General features: G+C 37.4%; 2 protein-coding genes across 2 annotated transcripts; both read right to left on the reverse strand.

Annotated features, from left to right (window-relative positions):
• Positions 1–466: 466 nt before the first annotated feature.
• Positions 467–18,357, reverse strand: dhrsx (dehydrogenase/reductase (SDR family) X-linked). The gene is made up of 7 exons (XM_059328214.1): positions 18,231–18,357; positions 9,854–9,961; positions 8,728–8,796; positions 4,447–4,548; positions 4,155–4,362; positions 2,857–3,064; positions 467–2,102 (listed from the first exon to the last, which is right to left on the reverse strand). Exons 1-7 carry the CDS (start codon positions 18,328–18,330, stop codon positions 1,920–1,922), a joined length of 978 nt encoding a protein of 325 aa, XP_059184197.1. The 5' UTR covers positions 18,331–18,357; the 3' UTR covers positions 467–1,919.
• LOC131963076 (E3 SUMO-protein ligase ZBED1-like) lies at positions 10,289–18,337 on the reverse strand. The gene is made up of 2 exons (XM_059328213.1): positions 18,231–18,337; positions 10,289–13,304 (listed from the first exon to the last, which is right to left on the reverse strand). Exon 2 carries the CDS (start codon positions 13,253–13,255, stop codon positions 11,213–11,215), a length of 2,043 nt encoding a protein of 680 aa, XP_059184196.1. The 5' UTR covers positions 13,256–13,304; positions 18,231–18,337; the 3' UTR covers positions 10,289–11,212.
• Positions 18,358–22,901: the final 4,544 nt, after the last annotated feature.

Consider the following 22,901-nt stretch of genomic DNA (forward strand, 5'->3'; position numbering starts at 1 on the left):
TCAGCAGTGGATTAATACACATTTGGCACAGAGCAGGAAGAAAAACATTTGGACTTTGGTAAATCTTTGATTTAAAATGATAAAAAATCTTGCACTGTACCACACAGTGCTGATTCTTAGAAATACACTTACAGTGTACAATAATCATAATAATTACAATAATAATAATAATAATAATAATAATAATAATAATAATAATAAGATATGGAACAAATGAAAGTATTCTGAAAACTTAGTTTCCTAAATATCAATCATTTTTCAAGCACACATCACAAATATAGAAAAATATTTGGAGACAGTGAGAGAAGGTATACATATTTTACACTCGATTTAATATATATATATACACAAACATATATATGTATATATATATATACACACACACACACACACGTATATATATACATATATATGTATATATATATATACATATAGATATTAAATAGAGTATATATATATATATATATATATATATATATATAACATTACATAGAGTCAAAGTAATGTTTAAATAGGCACAGTGGTGTTAAGTTTTCTGGTTTTTGCCCTTTTTCCAGAAAAGACAATATTCTTACTAGGCTGTTCACATGACAAATGCATATGATTATGTAATTATATTTTTTTCATAGTGGCAGTGGACTTGTTGGACCATTGAAAAGGTTGGTGTTGATACAGAAGTCTTTAAAAAAGGTGTGTGTAAACAGGTAAGAGTTGGCAAACTGCAGTAAAAACAGCAACTAAGGCACAGATTCTGAATGTGAAATGGTGTTCATCTGTAATTTCTATAGATACGATGCTCTCATGTGTATCAACACACTATAACTGGACAATTTTTAGCATTTTAATATTTTGTGTTTTTCTGTCATTTCTGGACATATGATGCTGTAATATGTACCAACAGACTATAAGTGAACTAATTTAAGCATTTTTGGGGCATTTTAAAATTTCACCCTTTTTGACAAAAATCAACATACTATTGTTTAACTTTTTTTTAATTTTTGGACATCCTCCAAAATGGTGTTTATCTGTAATTTCTGTAGATATTATGCTCTAATGTGCATCAACACACTATAACTGGACAATTTTTAGCATTTTAATATTTTACCCTTCTTGACAAAAATCAATATACTATAGTATGACTTTTTTTCAATTCATGGACATCCCATAGTATGGTGTTTTTTTGTCATTTCTGGACATATAATGCTGTAATATGTATCAACAGACTATAAGTGAACTAATTTAAGCATTTTTAAGCATTTTAAAATTTGACCCTTTTTTGACAAAAATCAACATACTATAGTATGACTTTTTTTAAATTCATGGACATCCCATAATATGGTGTTTTTCTGTCACTTCTGGACATATAATGCTATCAACAGACTATATGTGAACTAATTTAAGCATTTTTGGGCATTTTAAAATTTGACCCTTTTCGACAGAAATCCACATAATATTAGTTAACTTTTTTTCAATTTTTGGACATCCCACAAAATGGTATTTATCTGTAATTTCATTAGACATTATGCTCTAATGTGTATCAACAGACTATTGGACAATTTTTAGCATTTTTAGGCATACACAATTATGACATAAGTAGCTTCTTTCGATTTTTGGACATCCCATAATATGGCGTTTTTCTACCATTTCTGGACATATAATGCTGTAATATGTATCAACAGCTTATAAGTGAACTATTTTAAGCATTTTTAGGCATTTTCTCTGTAGACTCCCGTGGCGATGCTAACTTCCAGGTTGGCCTACAAAGATACGTCATTTTGTTTGCTCTCTATACACAACCATGGAGATGACTTTCCCTCAGCATACAGTAATGTGTCTTCTAACTGTTAAGCTGCTGTTGAAGCTCCTGTGTCAGCAGTTCAGTGGAATCCGTGAGCTCCAGATGTTGTAATGACTCTGCGTCAGCCCTCCTGGAGCCCCACCAGCTCACAGCTCTTCTTCCACAGCTCCACTTGCAGCTCGGAGTCATAGGACAAGTCGGAAGACTGCATCTTGTGGCTGTTGTACAGGTAGCAGCCCCCCACCCCCTCCATCTCAGCAGCAGCTGCAGCATAGACGGAGATGGATGCTCCCTCAGCTGGAGTCTGAGTAGAACAGAAGCATGTGACTGGTTTAATTGACCATAGCCTCATATTAATAAAGCAAAACTGACAGAGCGGAAAATCTCTCCATAATTGCCTTTATTTTCTTAGAATGGAGAAAAAAAAAACCCCAGCCAAAATACCCCACATAAAAAATCCTAAAAAATGTTCCATTGCGCAGGAAAAAAATCCTTTTTAATTATTATTAGGGCGGGGAGTCGATTAACAATATTAATCTAATTAATTAGAGGCTTTGTAATTAATTAATCAAAATTAATCGCATATAAATATTTGACCTGAGAACAGTGAGAAGTAATTTTTTTCACATGTATTTTTAGTATACCATTGAATAATGACTGAATACATAAGCTTAAGCAACAAAAATATTCTTTATTTTTGTTCAAATCCGACAGACCAGTGCAATTTTTGCCATTAAGTGTAGCAATAGCATATTTAGAAATAGTACATTTCAGAAATTCAGGTAGCCTTTAGGTAGGTAAAGGTACCCGTTCATGTTCACTGTGGTTTGTTGTTGTCTGAACTCATGAACACTAGTTGGTGCTCCAGTATAATCGGTCCGCCTGAAATTCATCCAGTGAGAAATGTTCCGCGGTGCAAAGTGCGATTAAAATGCATCAATTTTTTTAACACGTAAATTTTTGTGTAATTAATTAATCTTTATTAACACGTCCCGGCCGTAATTATTATATAACCCGTCACTTGGATAGATAAATAGTTTTAGAAAGTGAAAATGTACCCTGAACAGAATCTTGGCCACTGGCTTCTTCATTGCCTGTGCCAGAGTCCACAGGTTGTCGTACAGTGCCGTGTCAACCATGCCGGGGTCTACGGCGTTGACGATCACCGGGAAGCCGCCGGCCGTCAGCTGCTCCTGCAGATAGTAGGTGAAGAGAACCAGAGCCAGCTTGCTTTGGGCGTAGGCTCCATGGGAACTGTAGCAGATCCTACAAAGAGGGACAGAATTGACTTTATAGTTGCTGTCCAGAACCGAAACCGAAGAAATATTGCCACACCATAAAAGTTAGATGTAAATACAGTGAAATCTGTATATTTCAATACTGTACAAATGCAATCTGGGAGAAAAAAATATGTGATTACAGCACTGTAAGAGAATGCCATTATTTTTCAGCCATGTTTCCTTAAGGAAGCATGTATAGTGTGAATAAAAGTGGTCCAAGCTCAGAACCTTGTGGGACACCATGACTAACATTACTGTGCGGTGTCATTCTGTATATTGCAATGCAATATGGGAGAAAAAATACGTGATTACAGCACTGTAAGACAACACCATTATTTTTCAGCCATGTTTCCTAAAGGAAGCATGTATAGCGTGAATAAAAGTGGTCTAAGCTCAGAACCTTGTGGGACACCATGACCAACATTATCATGCAGTGTCATTCTGTATATTGCAATGCAATAAGGGAGAAAAAAATACGTGATTCAACACTGTAAGACAACAGCATTATTTTTCAGCCATGTTTCCTAAAGGAAGCGTGTATAGTGTGAATAAAAGTGGTCCAAGCTCAGAACCTTGTGGGACACCATGACCTACATTACTATGCAGTGTCATTCTGTATATTGCAATGCAATATGGGATAAAAAATACGTGATTACAGCACTGTAAGACAACACCATTATTTTTCAGCCATGTTTCCTAAAGGAAGCATGTATAGTGTGAAAAAAAGTGGTCTAAGCTCAGAACCTTGTGGGACACCATGACTAACATTACCATGCAGTGTCATTCTATATATTGCAATGCAATATGGGAGAAAAAATAAGTGACTACAGCACCTTAAGAGAATGGCATTATTTAGAGGTATTTACTGTAAATTTACACTGAAAACTTGTACAGTGTACTGGAAACATTTAGTAATTTACTGACAAAACTGAAAACAGTATTGTGTGATAGATTAACAGGAATACCGTAATATACTGCACATTTATTTCTAGTAATGTATATTGAGCTGCTGCCAGTTAATTACAATACATTTACAATGAAAGGTAACAAAAGAGACATATGAAACTCTCACTGACCTCCTGTTTAAGTCGTCCATGTGCATCACTCCTGCGTAGTGTGTTGCAGAGGACATGTTGACGATCCTGGAGCAGCAGCCATGTCTTCCCGACCTCTTTAGCGTGTCCAGCAGCAGGTTGGTCAGCAGGAAGTGGCCGAGGTAGTTGAGCGCGAAGTGGAATTCGAAGCCGTCCTCCGTCTTATTCTCAGGAACCATCATGGTTCCAGCTGCACCACAGAATACATTTCAAGTGTTTGTATGCAGCATTTTAGCGGGTAGGATCCTTCACTATGACAATGAATGCAACCTACCATTGTTAACCAGCACATGGAGGGGAAGGCCTCTGCTTTTGAATGTCTGAACAAACTGTCGCACTGACTTCAGCGAGGTCAGGTCAATAAAGACAAACTCCACTGTGGACAGAAAACCTTGTTACCACAGAGACACTTCAAACTGTTTGAACAGTAAAACTGGAGCTTTCACTCAATAGAAACAATGTAGCAACTCCAATGAAATGATATACTACAAATAGTGGTCTACACTGTAAAATTAGATGTACATTCACAGTGAAATTTGTCCTGTATTCTACTGTATTGATGTGGTACAGTGTTGCAATGCAATCTGGGAGAAATATATACAAGTTAAAGTTAGCCACCAATGAGAGACGTGCATCTATAAACTAGTTTCAAAAGCCCTCAATGCAGAGCTTTGAAAAAAGGTTTAATATACTGTAAAACCTGTACATTTACAATGAAATTTGAACAGTATTCTACTGTATTGTCATAATATATATTGCAATGTAATCTGGGAGAAAAAAATAGGAGAATGCCATTATTTTTGAGTCATGTTTCCTAAAGGAAGCATGTAAAGTGTGAATAAAATACAGTGGTCCAAGCACAGAACCTTGTGGGACACCATGACTAACATTACCGTGCAGTGTCATTGTGTATCTTGCAATGCGATCTGGGAGAAATATATATGTGATTACATCACTTTGAGAGAATGCCATTATTTATGGGAATTTTACTGTAAATTTGACCTGAAAAGTTTTACAGTGTACTGTAAATATTCAGTAATTTACTGACAAAACTGGACAGTATCACGTTGTAAATCTACAAGAATACAGTACCTTACTGCACATTTATTTCTGGTAATACATTTTTTTTTCTAAAATTAAGTGTACATTTACACTGGAAAGTTTTATAGTGTAGATACAGTGTGAAAACATCGTCCAAAGTCAATACCTTCTTACACATGCAACAAACAGAGCATGTCTAGTATTCAGAAAAATAAATCCAAAAGTCATGAACAATCGTGAGATGTACCCAATTAAATTACTGTAGTACTTCCATGCTCTACTTTATTCACACGAGTGAACAGTATATATTTTTTTATTATTATTATTATTCCTGTCTAATAACTATAAATCCTAGTTATTTTGCATATAACCAGTATCTCAGTGGTGCTTCTGGTCATATTTCAGATGTCTCTGAGCTCCACCAAAAAGACATTTCTCCTCTGAACTTCTGTATGGTTTAACTAGCTCCTCCTCACAAATGAATAGTCATATCTAATAATATCTGCATAGGGAGTACTAACACATTATATACATTTTGTTGTTAATATCATCGATATATTTTATCTTTATCATATACTGTATTGTTATTTAGGTAGACTTTGAATGTAGGACTTTTGCTTGTAATAGGATATTTTGACATTTTTCGTATTTCCTTCTAAATACTTCATCGCTCTCCAGAAATAATGAAAAATGTCCCCATATTATTTACAACAAATGGACAAATCTCTTGATTTGCAAACGGTTCATATTTGTGCAAAGGAACAAAGCAGAACAAAGTGAAATTCTGTGCAGGAGGAAACATGAGGATTCATTTGGAGTTGTGTTTTTTGTCCTGTTGAATGAATTCACTGTGCAGTTTGAATAGTTATTTAAAAGTTTTGAGTCTGTTCTGATGTAACCGGATTAAAGGTCCCCCCCCCTTAAACCCTGCTGGTATTATTGGTTACCATCATGCTATTCATGTGACATTTGCTTTCCTAAACTGCTTGAGGATCTTATTAAATCAGTTAAACTCTCCCATGGTCAGTTTGATTGGTTTCCAGTTAATAGGTGCGCCTAATCAAGGTTCATTTTTTAAATATCTTGCCTTCTAAATATGTTTGAGACATTCAAAGCAAAAGATGGCTACTTTGAAGAATCTAAAATCTAAAACATATTCTCGTTTGTTTAACACATTTGTTTTCTACATAAATCCTTGTGTGTTCCATCATCAACAATGTCAAAAATATAAGAAAAATAAAGAAAAAAAAAACACACACACACACTTTATGAGATGTTCAAATGTAGTGTAACAGTAGCACAAGGAGTAATCACCTGTGCTTTACCTGTAAAATATAATATTAATAATTAATAAAAAAAGGATGGACATCTATAGATGGAGGAAGAAACAAGATAAAAACACTAAATCTGAGGGAAATGATCTTGCTGCATGGACAGATCATTTCACTGATTTCTTAAATTAAGATTATTAAATCTAGAAATAAGCATGTTGAACACTTAAAATAAGAAATGAACTCTTAAAACAAGATAAATTATCGAACACTTCTAAATCTAAGTTTGTTTTATCTTAAGAACCAAATAATTTGCAGTTGTAGGATTACATAAAGTCTCTAGGTTATTTATGGTTAATTATGCCGGAGAAGATGTTTAAAAACCTGCAATTATTGTTCTTTTTTGCTCATTTTTTTCGGCCGTCCCATTCACTTCAATGCAAAATTTTGGGCAGGTTTGAAGCAAATAAAAAATAACCACTTACTGTGATTTCTTTTTTTTTTTTCAGTGCAAGAACAGCAGAACAACATTAATTGCAAGAAGTCATTTTCATGCTCAAATGCATGTAGTTGTACTGAGGGCCACTTCAAGTGATGGTGCTGGCCGTATGTGGCCCCTGGGCCTCCAGTTGCCCATCCCTGATCTAGGGCATATCTCTCTGACCGTTAGTCAGACTGACCTCAGATTTCCTATGTGGCTTGCGCATGGCACAAAGGTGTGCATTCTCGATTTAGATTTTTCAAAATATCATTATTTAAGTAGGACGTGTTGCGGCATCGCACCGTTTCCAATCGGACGCCTGTTGGGGAGCTCCGCCCTCTTTTCAGGGAGCTCCGCCCCATTGTGTGATAGGCTTACACCTGGTCAGTAACACAATTCACTCTGACTCATGTCATCTGGAAGTCTATTTAGCCTACCTATCTTTCGGAGTTTTAAAGTGCGCTACAAGGTTCGATTTTCCAATAATCTTCGAATAGTTTCCAGCGAATATAAATGTTCAATTAGTATGTGCTGGATGGTGTGCGTACCTTATTAAAAGTAAGTGTTTTAAGGAGTTGCAGACGTTGCAGTGTGGCATGTAATGCACTAGTTATTTAAAAAGATAGTTAGGGCCCGAGCAGGCAACGACCTGCAAGGTCCCTATTGTATTTCGAATGATTCTTTCTTTTTTTTTTTTTTCTTCTTCCCAAATGATCGCATATTTCACTGCCTGAACATACCCCAAAACTCATGAAACTTTAAATATAAGTCACACCTGGCGAAAAATTTTATAATCTATTGTCATCCTGAATTTTCACCACTAGGTGGCGCTATAATAAAGGAAAGTGCGTTTTGGCTAATAACTCCCACATACTTTATCCCACATTCAAAAAACTTATATCCATGCGTTCACTGAGTTGTGCTGAATCTCGTGATATAAGCCACTCCCATTTTCGCCTAGAGTTTTTTTTCGCAAATTCGCAAAATGTCGTAAACCTACTTTTTCGAACTCCTCCGAGGCAATTTCATCATTTTGCACCAAACTTTGCACACAGCATCTATGGACCCTCATGATAAAAAGTTATTAAAAGAATTTTGATTACCCAAAGAATACTCAAGTTATTAAATAACAACTTCCTGCAGGTGGCGCTATTTTCAACACAAAACACAAAGTGTTGCATATCTCCACATTGGTGTGCCTGAATGACATGAAACTCAGGTTACTACTTCCCCATGAGCCCCTGAGGCTCACTGCAAAATTTTGGGCGATGACCATTAGGTGCCGCTCTTTAAATTGAAGTATTTTATATCTCCACATCGGTTGGGCGAATTAACACCAAACTTGGTATACTTATTGTCAATGCCCTCCTGAGGATAATCCTCGAAGATTTTATTGATCGGCCCCTAGGTGGCGCTCTGGCGGCAGTTTAATTTAATGAGTGCCACTGTGCCCAGACCATAAGACTTAAGGCAATGAAATTCATAGGGGTGGTATAGACTGGCCCCTGTAACGCACATACCCCGACGGCAGCATGCCCCGACACGCGTGGACTGCGAGGGCCCGTTCAGTACTGCGCACAGTCCTAGTTTGAATTATTCTGTTATTTAAAAATAAAGTCAAGAAACTGTCTTAGCTGTGCATATATCCATTTTAAGGGACTAGCTTTGGTTTGAAGGCTCCACTCAGAGCACCGCTGCTCCGTCATATTACACTTTATTTCCTTTAAGCATTTGTTTGGTTTAAATGTCCAAAGCTGATTACCTCTCCCCTCGATGCCTTCTTCCTGGATCCTCTTGACGGCTGCTGCCCCCTCTTCTCTCTCGTTCCCAGCTGGAGATGATGGAGATCACACAGGCTTGTTGGAATGAGTCCAGCAGATATTCACCCAATGCTACTGCTGCACTGACTCAACAAATGTTGGCTACAGCTCATGTCATCTCTGTTTACAGTGGCACTAATGATTCATTTATCCTGACAGTTAATGTCAATCAGGCTAATTAAAAGCAAGCTAATGCATCTCTGCAGTCCAGCTTTAAGAGGCAATCTTCTAAGGACATCACTCAATATAATGCTCAAGTTAAAGTTAGCCACCAATGAGAGATGTGCATCTATAAACTAGTTTCAAAAGCCCTCAATGCAGAGCTTTGAAAAAATGTTTAATATACTGTAAAACCTGTTTATTTACAGTGAAATCTGAACAATATTCTACTGTATTGTAATCCTAATAATGTGAATAAAATACAGTGGTCCAAGCACAGAACCTTGTGGAACACATTGACCAACATTACCATGCAGAGTCACTGTATATTGCAATGTAATCTAAAAGAAAAAAACATGTGACTACAGCACTTTAAGGGAATGTCGTTATTTACAGTAATTTAGCGTAAATTTACACTGAAAAGTTTTACAGTGTACTAAACATATTCAGGAATTTACTGTGAACCGTACTGAGCTGTAAATCTATGAGAATACATTGATAAACTGCTAATGTATTTCTAGTAATACACTACATTTCTAAAAAAATACAGTAAGAAATTTAAGAAAAACAACACTTTTGCAGTTAATCACTGTACATTTAGACTGAAAGGTTTTACAGTGTAGTTAAAAATGTCGAAATACATATTTTGCTATACAAGAAAAGGGCCCACTGTTGTTACTGGACCCTAAATAAAAAATTGGACCCTAAATCAAAAAAGTATTTTAAACTATAATGATGCCTTACTGGTGTCTTCTATTGGCCCCATATGCTTGATGCACTTATAATAAAAATACACACACAAAAAGAAAAGAAAATTAAATCTAGACTGCGGAGATGCATTCTGTATAAGGAAGTTAAAGTTTGATATATGCAATAAGACTAAAGGCATGTGATTGGACAGTATCCTACCTATGACAACATGCATGCCAAGGCTTGCCAGATGTCTCGCTGTCTCAAAACCCATTCCTCTGGTACCCCCCGTCACAATGGCAACCCTTCCATTTTGCTTGGGTAAGACTGTGTAGGAGGAGAGAAGGGAGCACATGAGAACATTATGCAATCCTTCAATTCCAGTTTTGTGGAATCAGAATAATAGGACTCAAAAAATATTTCTTCTGTGTCAGTAACTGGTAGGGTTAAATGTAGTTGCATAACCTATGTGGAATATGTGCAAGCAGGAAATTCTGATCTGCAATTAAAACAAAAATCAATTCATAAAAAAGGTAATATGTTGCCCTATGACAGATGAATAAATGCGGCAGTATTCATAAAAGTGCATCATTCAAAGTTTGGACATCAACCAGTCAGACAATGTTGAAAACAAAATCTTTACTTTCATTTTTTTATGTACAAGTTTGTGTTGTACACAACAAGACTCATCCATTGCTAATGCTGCAATATTCACATAATAGGCATATATTCACCCCAAACAATACTCAAAAAGTTAAATCAATGAGATATTTTTTAAGGTATTATGAATTCCTTAATTTGCTTGTAAAATATAGAGATATCAGGGCTGGTTCTGCTGTAATGTCACCTACATTTTCTGTACAATAAATTAATAAATGAATGTGATGTAATCTATTCTAGTTGAAAATCTTTCTCTCATTTGTGCAACAGAAAAAGAAAAGTATGTGAAGCTGCTTTATAGGCTTTAATACACTCATTCCATCATGTAGGTTTTTCTTTCTGAGAATGACATGAGATGATTTTTATCTAATTTTTGTGTGCTAAGTACATAGTCAGGACATGGTTAGCCTAGCTTAGCATTAGACAAGAGCAGCCTGGTAGTGTTAAAAATAAAACAAAGTTTAACAAAGCCTGTAAGACTCACTAACAATTTTTTCTTGAACCACAGCACTTTGAGAATGCCATTATTTACAGGAATTTACGGTAAATTTACACTGAAAAGTTTTACAGTGTAGTGTTAATATTGAGTAATTTACCTACAAAACTGAGCATTATGTGTTGTAAATAAAGAATACAGTAATATACTGTAAATGTATTTCTACTAATAAACTGTACTTCTTAAATACAGTAAGATATTTACAGTGAATTACTGTAAATTTACACTGAAAAGCTTTACAGTGCACTTTCCTAAGTAAGCATTCATAGACAATATAGGCCAAACTCTTTTCATATATAGGTCAAAATTCAAAGAACTCGTACATTTTCATAGCACTGGTTACAGACCTTTTTTAATGCTTTAATGCAGGGAATAAAGTCATCAAAATCCTTGCCTTTTAGCAATTTTAAGCACACAGTCAGTCATTCAAGTGGCTGGCCCAGACTACTGTTTCCTTCCCAAACATTGTCCAAATCATCATCACAGGGTTCAGGCTCATAGTAGCTCCGTGAGTTCTCATACAAGAAGACCTGCTGATCTACTAAAGCTGGTGCTATGCGGTTCCTTTTCCCACACAGAACAGCCCCAGAAGAGCTTAACAGCCGGTGACAAGGTACACTTGTAGCAGGAACACACCAGTACTTCTGGAGCACCTTTGGGAGCGTGGGGAACAGGAGTGCATGACTGGACCACCACAGTAAAGGGTCTTCATTTAGACCTAGGACTCTTTGAGATTTGTAGTTACTCAGCTCCTCTACCACCTGTGCATTCAGTTCCTCATGGCTCTGGTCTGCATCAGACTGACAAAATATGGCAGCCAAAGGGTTGTCTTGGTTCGCACTGCTTGCTCTTAGAGTCGCCTGCTTTTTGCTCGGTGGCTCTTCAGATACCAAGGAAAAGTCATCTACACATGGTCGCTCCACGATCTGCTTCTCAAGGATTGCTTTTGCCTCCTCTATGATGTTACTCTCAACTTTGGAACGCTCCTGAGTGGACAGGAAGGGCAGCTTCTTGTACCGAGGATCCAAAAATGTAGCAATGTTGAGGAATGTGGAAATTTCTTGCGATAGCTGTGTATTCTGTGAATAGGTGCTTGATAGGACCTTTGAGATGACCTCTTTGAACATGCTGATCTCTTTAAGGTCCCCTTCCTTGATCTTCAGGGTGGTGTTCAACAGCATATGAAGAACAGGTCTAACCATACTAATGGTTGGGTATCTGCAAGAAGTGATCATGTTTGCCACGACTTTAAAAGGCTGGAGGACTTCAACCAAGCCCTCCAACAAGGCCCAATCGGGGCCGTCAATGTTGAAAGGATGACTGCTGGAACTCTCTATAAGTGTTGCAGTTACAGCAACCTGCTGCTCTTTCAGTCTTTGTAACATCACCAAGGTAGCCAACCAAGACCTACCCCTGTCTGCGATGAGAGCACACTGAGAGAGGCCATGTTGCCTCTGTTTTTCCCTCAGCAGATACATTGACGGTTCTCTGAAATGATCGACAAGTTTGCGGCAACACCCCAAAAAGCTGTCGACCCGCGGCAGCTGGAAGGCTTCGTCCATTGCGCGGTTGATGGTATGTCCCAGGCAAGGCATTTCCACGGAGAGTTCCAGGAGCGAGCACGCTTTCACAATGTCCACTGAACCATTTGTGGTGGCGCCACTGACTTTATGAGTGATACCCCATTCAACAAAAGCTTCATACATCGCTCTGGTGATGTTCTCAGCTGTGTTGTCTTCTTGTACTTCAAAAGTTTTAAGACACTTGTTGGTCATAGAGAAGCCAGATATACTATTGTAATTAACTGAATGCATAGAGAGTGAAATGTATGTCCGGTTCTGGGTTTGGCTTTGCCAAAGGTCGGTAGTAACGCCACAGTTCACAACACCAGCAAGCTCACGAAAGACCGTGTCCCGGGTACGGCAGTACATTTGAGGAAGCATTTTACCTGCCAGGTCACTTTTGCTTGGTGGAGAGTACCCAGGATCGACGGTACTCATTAAGGTCTTGAAAGTAGGCTCCTCCACTACGGACACAGGGTACAGCCCCTCGCAGATGAAGTTGATGACCGCTATTGTCAGATCATTGTGTCGTCTGTTTTCGTAGTCTAAATTCTGCCTTAAGTTTGTGTCCTGGGGTTGTTGCTGGACATTATGACCTGAAGGTTCAGTCTTTATCCTGGAGAATGCTGTGGCAAAAGCCTCGCGCATCTGATCCGTGTTGCTTTTCACGAACTCGCTGAACTCTACAGGGTGGTTTTTTTCAAGGTGGTACGAAAGATTGGAGGTGTTTCCGGAGTAAGCGATTTGACTCATACATACACGGCAGTATATTCGTTTCCAGTGCAATATGCAGCCATCTGCATCTGTGTCAAAGCCAAAGTATTTCCAGACTTTGCTTTTTGCCCGTGGGTGTGCAACCAGATTGAGGCCAGAGCATGAAGGTCCTGAACTTTTACCCTCCATTGGTTCCTTTGGTGAGCAATTCACTTGGATGTCTTCACCTATTGAGAACCTAACAAGAATAGTGAAATACACATTGAAGATGTTGATAAAAAACATTACGGCCATTTGTAAAGCTACAGCTATGGGGATCTGAAAATCTTTAGCTACATGTACACATGCAACTAGACAGTGACAGTTCAGGTTAAGGCAAGAAATAAATATATTGGTTACCAGTTATGCAGAAGTAGGATCTATAAAAAACAGGTTATATGCAAATGGTCTTTTAAATACATCTCTCTCTATACCACTTTTATCAACCAAGACTGGTCTACCTAAAGACCCCTGATGCACTGAGGACAGTCCGCCCTGGTTAACAGATGTGCCAGGAACAGTGGGCCTCGTTCTTCCCCACAGGGAGGGAGCGCCCAACGGGCAAAACCGGGGGAACCGGCAAGGTGCAGTTAGCATGCTGTAAAACAAGCAAGCCACCCCCCTGACATGGGGGGACTGTGCAGACCCCACCGGTTGATTGTTGTAGAATTATTTCATTTTCAACTCTTAACTTCTCACAACCTGTGTTTCCATCAACATATTTCTATGCACATTTTGAAGCTTCACATGAAAAAGCTTGATAGAAAACACCAAAATCTGATAAAACTTTAAAAAATGCAGGGAAAACGGATACGTCGTTTTGTAGTATTTGTAGGTTTTTTCCACCTATTTTCGGTCTTTTGGCCAATGAAATGCATCAGAATACATGTGGAAGTGTCGCAATGCAACATGGGACTTTTCCAGAACTTTTAAATCACGACGGAAGACGACTATAGCGGAGGGAGCTCACATATAACAACCATAAGCTCTCAAATACTTTTTGAATTTCATTTCTATCTGCTACAGAGGCTGAAAAATCGATTATTTAGTAGGAAGCGTTGACACTTCTGTTGAATTTCCAGAAAAACTCCCAGGGGTTTTACAGGTATTTTCTCCAGGCGTTTTAGGTCTAAATGGGTTAATATGCTAAACGGGAGATGGAAACGCCTTTTTTGAATTAGTTCTGATGTAGCGAGCATTAAACTATCATGACTGATCAGCTGTTTCCGCACTGCCATTAAAGAACAATTATAAGTTGCCCAGTTGAATCCACTTCATTAAGACTTCTCTCCATTTTCTCCCGTGTGTGTCCAATTAGCAATCCCTTTCTTGTTTTTTCTCTCTACTTCTACCGTTTACTGACGAATTAGCCTACAGCAATACATTGCACTGCCATCTTCTGACAAAAGTACGTTAATGCAGCTTTGTTTATTCACTCTAAACCAGGTGATGGAAACATCCCTTAAATTTGCATTTTCTTTAATGTGACTGCTTTATAGGGTTTAATACACAGTTAGGGTTTAATACAGTTTTTCTTTCTGAAAATGAGATGGGCTGATTTTTTATCTCATTTTTGTGTGCTAAGTACATAGTCAGGACATGGTTAGCCTAGCTTAGCATTAGACAGGAGCAGCCTGGTAGTGTTAAAAAAAAACCAAAGTGTAACAAAGCCTGTAAGACTCACTAAACAACACAATATGTCAATATTTCTTGAACCACAGCACTTTAAGAGAATGCCATTATTTACAGGAATTTACGGTAAATTTACACTGAAAAGTTTTAAGGTGTAGTGTTGATATTGAGTAATTTACTTAGAAAACTGAGCATTAAGTGTTGTGAATTAAGAATACAGTAATATACTGCAAATGTATTTCTACTAATAAACTGTGTTTATAATTGTTCTTTAATGACAGTGCGGATCAGTCATGATAGTTTAATGCTCGCTACATCAGAACTTATTCAGAAAAAGCGTTTCCATCTCCGTTAAGTGTATTAACTATTTTTCAAGAAAGACAAAAATTATCGAAGCGAGCGTAACAACCTTTATGCGCATTTTTGAAAGTATTATCAGATTTTGGTGTTTCCATCAAGCTTTTTTTAATTTGAAGCTTCAAAATATGCATAGAAATATGTTGATGGAAACATGGCTAGTGAGAATTTAAGAGTTGAAAATGAAAATAATTCTACGACATTTCAAAATTAAGCTCCAAATTTCGCTTAGACGGCTCCTGAGGCAAAGCTCAAAACAGCTTTATAACAGTGTCCCTTTTTCTCTGTTGGAGGTTGTTTATGGGTAGTTTATGGAGAGTATTATATGCTACGCAGACGGTCGGCCTCAAGGAAAATGTGATATAGGGCTGTATAAATAATGATAACCTCAGTTGACTGTGATAAACATGCTGATAAACTGATTATCTTAAACCTTATTTCTTGTTTCAACTTTGACCTGCTTTATTTGTTTGTGCAGTCAGAGTGGTACAAAGCAAAGGAGGATTATATCACACATAGACCTTTCAGTTTTTCAGTTTCAGTGGGGGAATAAGTGGTTTTAAGAATTGGCTTGAGAGAGAGGGGGGGGGGGATAAATAACCTGCATTCTTTGTGGGATTTAAAGTGCGTAAACCAAAAAAAGAATCTAATCCATTTCACTATCTGCAGACTGATCTTTCTGTCTCCAACTGGCACGCAAAACTGATTTAATTTCACACTAGCTAACATCACATGGTTTTGGGAACAGTTTTTTTTTTAGATTTACTGATTTAAAATTGGGACAAAACACTCAGAATAGTAAAACTGGAAACTCCAGTGTGGGCGTGCTCACAACACGTTAGCAGCTATTAATGGGTTCATTGTTTTTACTATTTTTATGGAATAAGTTGAATTTAAGGTAAATTTACTGGCTTTTTCCACAGCTTTTGATCACACCTTCATCAGATGGACATTTCAATCTGTTCTTTAATGTTTCTGGATAAGCGGTGATTAATGTAAAAGTTTTTGTTTGTCACATATAAATATACTCTCTCTTATTCTTTCAATCATTACTCTGTTCCAGGATCGCCAACAAGCCCATTTCCTCCATTGCGGAAAAAAAAAGTAATGAGAAACCTTTCTAAAATATGTTAAAATAGTTAACTTTAAAGGACATGGGCACTTTTTTTGGACTATTTATTATTATCATTATTATTATTCCATTCCATCCATCCATCCATTTTCCTCCGCTTATCCGGGGCTGGGTCGCGGGGGCAGCAGGTTATTATTATTATTATAAATTTGATTTATATAGTGCTTTTAAAAAAAGGTACTCAAAGTCACAAACATCCACAAAAATAGAGAAAATATCTGTTTATGTGAATATACAACATGAATATACACAACATGTCTACATGTCTATTATTGTATTTTCCCTCTCTTTAAAGACAAAAGACCTCATGTTCAAATTTTTTGTTCAAATTATATTGTAAAAAGCTGAATTAAAAAAAAAAAAAAAGTCCTTCGTTTTTTTAAGTAACATTAAATTTGGCCCACTTTTCAAGTTTCCAGACGGCCTGGAACAAATAAATGGAGTCGGAAAATACCATAATCTGCCCTCACTTTAAAACATCCAAGTGCAAATTTACAGTAATTAATTAATTCAGCATTGCAGCGTAGCATCAGCATTCACACTGCCATTTCATCAGAAATTGCAATTTTTCATTTTGCCCTTTTACTTACTTAAATGGTACATTGTTAACAAACAATGCACAATTTAAGTACATTAACAGTAAATCCCCACACGCAAGATCCCTCTAGCACTTTTTTTTACTACTACTCGCATCTTTTATTTTTTCCCCAGATTTGCTCATAAGGTTAATGGCACCTGTAGTTATTTAAAGCTATATATACAGTCATGGAATAAATTATTAGCTGAAATTGAAAATTGAAGAGCTGATATCTAGTACGGCTGGGCGATATGGACCAAAAGTCATAACCCTATATATTTAGGCTGAATATCGATATATGATATATATCCTGATATTTTTATCACAAAGTGAGAGCAAATGTTCAGTCAAACCCAAATATGACATGTCACAAGTAGTTTAATTGAAACCGTTTATTTAAGTGAACATAAATACTGTGCAACAACAGGAGCACCTTTTTTTTTAAAAAAAAATCAAAGCTCCATAAAGTGCACATTCAAATATTTTTTTTTATCTTAAATATAAATAGCGTATAAAAAAAGTTGGCCAATCTATTTCTGAAATAAATATATTTATATGATAAAAGAATAATGAACATTACAAAATAACTAAATATGACAAACCCTAGTAAGGGCAGCATTTATAAAGAAAAAAAAAGAACTATATCGATATATGCAATATGGTCTAATTCCATATCACATTTAAAAATACATCGATATATCTTTTATATTGATTTATATTGCCCAGCCCTAATATCTAGCCATTTTCCATGGTTTTCTTGATAATGATTTTGGTTATTATCAAGAAAACAATGGAAAAAGTCTAGATACCAGCTCTTAAATTAAACTCTTATGAGCTATTTTTGTTGTTGGTCTAATAATTTTTCCATGACTGTAAATATAGGCTGTATATATTTTATATATTATATCACTACAACGTTCACACGCTTGGTGGTTTATATATATACGCCGAATTGATTGGATGAAAACGTCCTAACTCCCAATACAACTATCAACTTTATTTATTAGTCGACAAATAATATATATTTGTATTAAAACAATGATATTTCTAACGGAGTTCGGCAAGTAAACATGGATATGAAATTGGAGCTGCAACAATTATTCGATTAATCGAACAATAATCGATTATTAAATTAATCGTCAACTATTTATTTATTTATTTTTAAATATTTTTTTATATATTTATATATTATATCACTACAATGTTCACGCGCTTGGTGATTAATATATACGCCGAATCGATGGGATTAAAACGTCCTAACTCCCATTTCATCAACTTTATTTAATAGTCGAAAAATAATATAATTTTTTATAAAAACAATGATATTTCTAACGGAGTTCGGCAGGTAAACATTCATATGAGATACCGGGGAACTTTAAAGAATAAAAGACAGTAAGAGATATTAGGTAAATGTAATTTAAACTGACCTGGTAGAGTAAAAGATCTGTTGAACATCTGATAGATGAGAACTTTGATTCCGCAGTAATAGAGCCTGAGAAGAGGCACCAGCACCGACAGCAGCCACATCCTCTGTGTCCCAGCAAACAGCTTCCGACTCCCTGTGCTGCACGTTAATGAGTCCGGCTCAGAGCCGGCGTGGGTTTTATCCGTCTGTGGTTCCGCCCCGAGGAAAAACGCGTCACATGATGCCAAAATGTGCAGCAGATTAACTGTTACACACTGTAACACACACACACACACACACACACACACACACACAAACACAAAGCTTTACTCCGAATCCGTCCACACGTCATGAATGCATTGCATTGTGTTGTAGGCTGAGTTCAGATGTAGAGCTGTGGATGTCCTCTGGTAAATCCATCTAAAACTAACTAAAATTAACACACTTTTAATTAGTCTAGCAAAATTACTGTGGAAAAATGTAAAACATTATAATGATATGCTGGCTCGTGAAATAAATTAATCAAATCTATTCATAATTCCTTATTTTTGACTTTGTGGAATAAAAATGATATGAGATTTCCAAGAAAGAAAGAAAGAAAGAAAGAATGAAAGAAAAAGAAAGAAAGAAAGAAAGAAAGAAAGAATGACAGAAAGAAAGACAGACAAACAGAAAGAGTGAAAGAAAGAAAGAAAGAATACATGAAAGAAAGAAAGAAAGAAAGAAAGAAAGAAAGAAAGAGTAATTATCCCCGAACATTATAGTCTTAATCTTGCTAAATTCTGAATAAATTATATTTATTTTTTATTTCAATGGTCTTTTTATTGATGACAAAGCATGTATAACACAATCACTGTACAGGAAGAACATTTTTAAATTTATGTACAACAAGTGCCCAAACATCCGAACATAGTTTACATATACAGCCACTGACAAGAAATTGTAAATGGACAGAGTAAAAAACAAAACAAAAAACAAAAAAAAAATATATATATACATTTTAAAATAAGATTAACAACAAAAAGGATGAAATATATGGAAGAAAGAAAAACATGGAAGAAAATAAATAAATACTTAGAAATTATTGTTGAGGGTTTCTCATAAAATACCAAGAAGGGGCATCATATTTTGTAGAATTTGTTCTCCGATCCCCAAAAAGTGTATCTAATCTTCTCTAGATTCATGCAGTATTTCATGTCTCTGAGCCAATGTGAATAAATTCTATTTCAAAGATCAATACCGACCTTTAACGACTGCCTCGAGTAATAATAAATAAATTAATAAATAATTTCAGTGGAATTACTACGCCTTATGAGTGAGAAAATGGATCAAAGAGCACCTCAATGTTATTTTTAGTTTTCTTTATTATCAGACATCAGAATACACTGCCTAGGTACAGCAGTAGAACACTGCTGAGATCTTAAGGGCTGCTGAAAAAAAGATGGTCCCGTCTCCAATAAAGCCCTGAGTTCTCTGAGCCTCTCTGTATCCAGGTGTGGTATTTAACCTTTCTGTTAGGGGTGCACAATTAAACAAATTTTAATCGTGATCATGATTTTGGCTGCCACGATTAAATTAACCTGATCGTCGGCGATATTTCCATTTTTAAATGCGGCTCTCCTGCATATCTAATCAAGCACTTTCTACAGCAGTAGTCCACCAACCACAAGGGGGCGGGGCCGTTTTTCTCCCCTGAAAAAAGCTTGGTTGCTGATTGGATAGTAGACGTAGTACTCAACGCCACAACAACACGCAACATTTGTAAAAGCCGGCTTTGTCAGACCCCCTTAGCAACTATTTTTCAAAAAAGTGACTGGCGACAAATCCAGCGACTTTTTGTGGTGTTATTGGAGACTTTTGGAGACTTGTTCTTACTCTTCTTAACAAGCCACTGGGGCCTGCAGCTCTTCTTAACGAGCCGCAGGGCCAGCTGCTAGAGAGGGGCGGATGAAGCCTTGTGAAGCTTTTGAGGTTTCTTCCTGATTGTATCGAAAAAAGATTGGAAGCTTCAAAGCCTCAAAGACAAACAGACCCTACTCGTGACACCTAGTGGTCAGCTGCAGTTATAGCAGCCACAAACTTCATGATGATTCACATCTTATTGACTCCAGTTCCAACACAAAAGCAACATAATCAATCTTAAGCAGCTGTGTCTTCTTTCTAATAATCATTGTCCTCACATGACAGTGTTACAACACTTTGAAATATCAATTTACTAATAACATGTTTAAATGTGTTGTAACAAATAATATAAAAATTAAACAATGTAGAAGTACTTTTGTTTGAATGATTCTGAAGAACTTCCTTGTGCCACAATATGAAAAAAGTAAATATTGTGCTTCTGCTACAGTGTGAAAATTAAGTACTTTGAGTTGAAGCGGCACACTCCTCCTGCAGCAGTCTCTCCCAGCTGCAGAGCCAGAGGGGATGTTAACCCCTTAGCGTCCAGTCTGCAAATTGCTAACAGGCTAACAGTTAGCTCTGTAGCGGTACAGTGTGTATGTGCTGCTGCTGCAGGAGGTGTTCACTTAGCGATCTTTGTTTGTTTACAACGAGCACCGGACACTCTGTGCACAGTTAGCGATGCTGGTTTGTTTACGATCAGCACCGGACACTTTGTGTACAGTTAGCACACACTAAAAACCTGTTCCTGTTGTTTGTTTAAAAGTAGTGCAATAAAAATACAGATGTTTTCCCTAACATGATAAATAATTGTGATTACAAAATTGATCAAAGTAATCGTGATTATTATTTTGGCCATAATCGTGCAGCCCTACTTTCTGTAAACCAGATGTTGACGGCCCACAGCTCAACGTATGGGCTGCTAGGTCTACTTTTAACCTTAAAAGGATACAACTCATACTGTTTATGCTCCCAAATGTCTCTAATATCTGACAAATCACAAAGCCATATAGCAAGTTATTACCTTACAAGGAGACTCTGGATTGAAGCTGAAATTTATAGCAAAAGAGACTTAGATTAAAAGTAACAATAAAATATACCACTTATAACATAAAATATACTACACCATAAAGGAACCGCCTTCAAAATAGCCCTCACTGTAAAACTTATTTTGTTTCAATTTATAGTATAGCATAATAATTATATAATAGTTCAGCCTCTTGCATTCACACTATTATTTATTCAGAAATTTTGGGGAAGAACAGAGTGTTGTTTGAGAGGCTGGTCCAGAAGACATTTCCACGAATAAACCCTTTTTCCTGTGGTCACAGTGGGATACTTTCATGCACTCAGGGTACATTTATTGGACCATATCTATGACTAATAAGTTAGAAATTTCATGACCACCATTTGGAATATGACCCAAATGTATTAACTCCTCGGCGTTCAAATGTGAAGATACATGAAAGAAAACTTTCAGCTTTTTGATTCCAATGCAGATGGTGACAGCCTTTTTCTACCTTTTAATGCTCCCTTGCAAAGTGCAAACAGGCACGTTTATGGCATGAGAGGAGACGTGGTCTTTGAAGATATTTTTTGTTCTTTAAGCCCTTCTGTTGCAGATGCCGTCTTATGGTTATTGAGCTACAGTCAGCATCAGTAAGGACCTTAATCTGGGTCGAGGATCGGCCTGTGTCTTCATGGATAACCGTGATCAGCTCAGGTGTAGTTTTTTTTCGTCTGCCGTTTGACTTTTTTGTCGCATAACCCTCAGGATCCTATAAGAAATTTAAAACGACCGTCTTACTGTGTCCGACCTCAGCAGAGATGGCGCGTTGCGACCGCCCCCCCTCGTGCCTCCATGGTTGAAAAAGCGCGCTAAAGTGCCCTCTAGAGTGGTGAAAACGAGAGGAAGAGCCTTATTGGCTGCCCTTTACACGTGCAAAAAATGATTGGGTGCCCTCTAGGGTGCCACTTCATATAATAAATAATGATGATGTGCCCTTTAGTGCAAAAAAACTTGATAATGTGCCTTAATGAGTGCCCTTCTAGTGCCCTTCTGCTCTTCTAGTACCCTTCTAGTGCCCTTCTGCTCTTCTAGTGCCCTCCTAGTGCCCTTCTGCTCTTCTTGTGCCCTTCTGCCCCTCTAGTGCCCTTCCGCTCTTCTAGTGCCCCTCTAGTGCCCCTCTAGTGTCCTTCTGCCCTTCTAGTGCCCTTCTGCTCTTCTAGTGCCCCTCTAGTGTCCTTCTGCCCTTCTAGTGCCCTTCTGCTCTTCTTGTGCCCTTCTAGTGCCCTTCTGCTCTTCTAGTGCCCTTCTGCCCTTCTAGTGCCCTTCTGCTCTTCTTGTGCCCTTCTGCCCTTCTAGTGCCCTTCTGCCCTTCTAGTGCCCTTCCGCTCTTCTCGTGCCCTTCTTGTGCCCTTCTGCTCTTCTAGTGCTCTTCTAGTGCTCTTCTAGTGCCCTTCTGCTCTTCTAGTGCCCTTCTAGTGCCCTTCTGCTCTTCTAGTGCCCTTCTGCTCTTCTAATGCCCTTGTAGTGCCCTTCTGCTCTTCTAGTGCTCTTCTAGTGCTCTTCTAGTGCCCTTCTGCTCTTCTAGTGCCCTTCTGCTCTTCTAGTGCCCTATTGCTCTTCTAGTGCCCTTCTAGTGCCCTTCTGCTCTTCTAGTGCCCTTTTAGTGTCCTTCTGCTCTTCTAGTGCCCTATTGCTCTTCTAGGGCCCTTCTAGTGCCCTCCAGGTGCCATGGTGCCTCTCTTTGGTAGCCAATGAACGGGGAATGTGAAAGAGGCGTTGCTT

The sequence above is a fragment of the Centropristis striata genome, chromosome 24, assembly GCF_030273125.1.
Source record: "Centropristis striata isolate RG_2023a ecotype Rhode Island chromosome 24, C.striata_1.0, whole genome shotgun sequence".
Lineage (NCBI taxonomy): Eukaryota > Metazoa > Chordata > Actinopteri > Perciformes > Serranidae > Centropristis > Centropristis striata.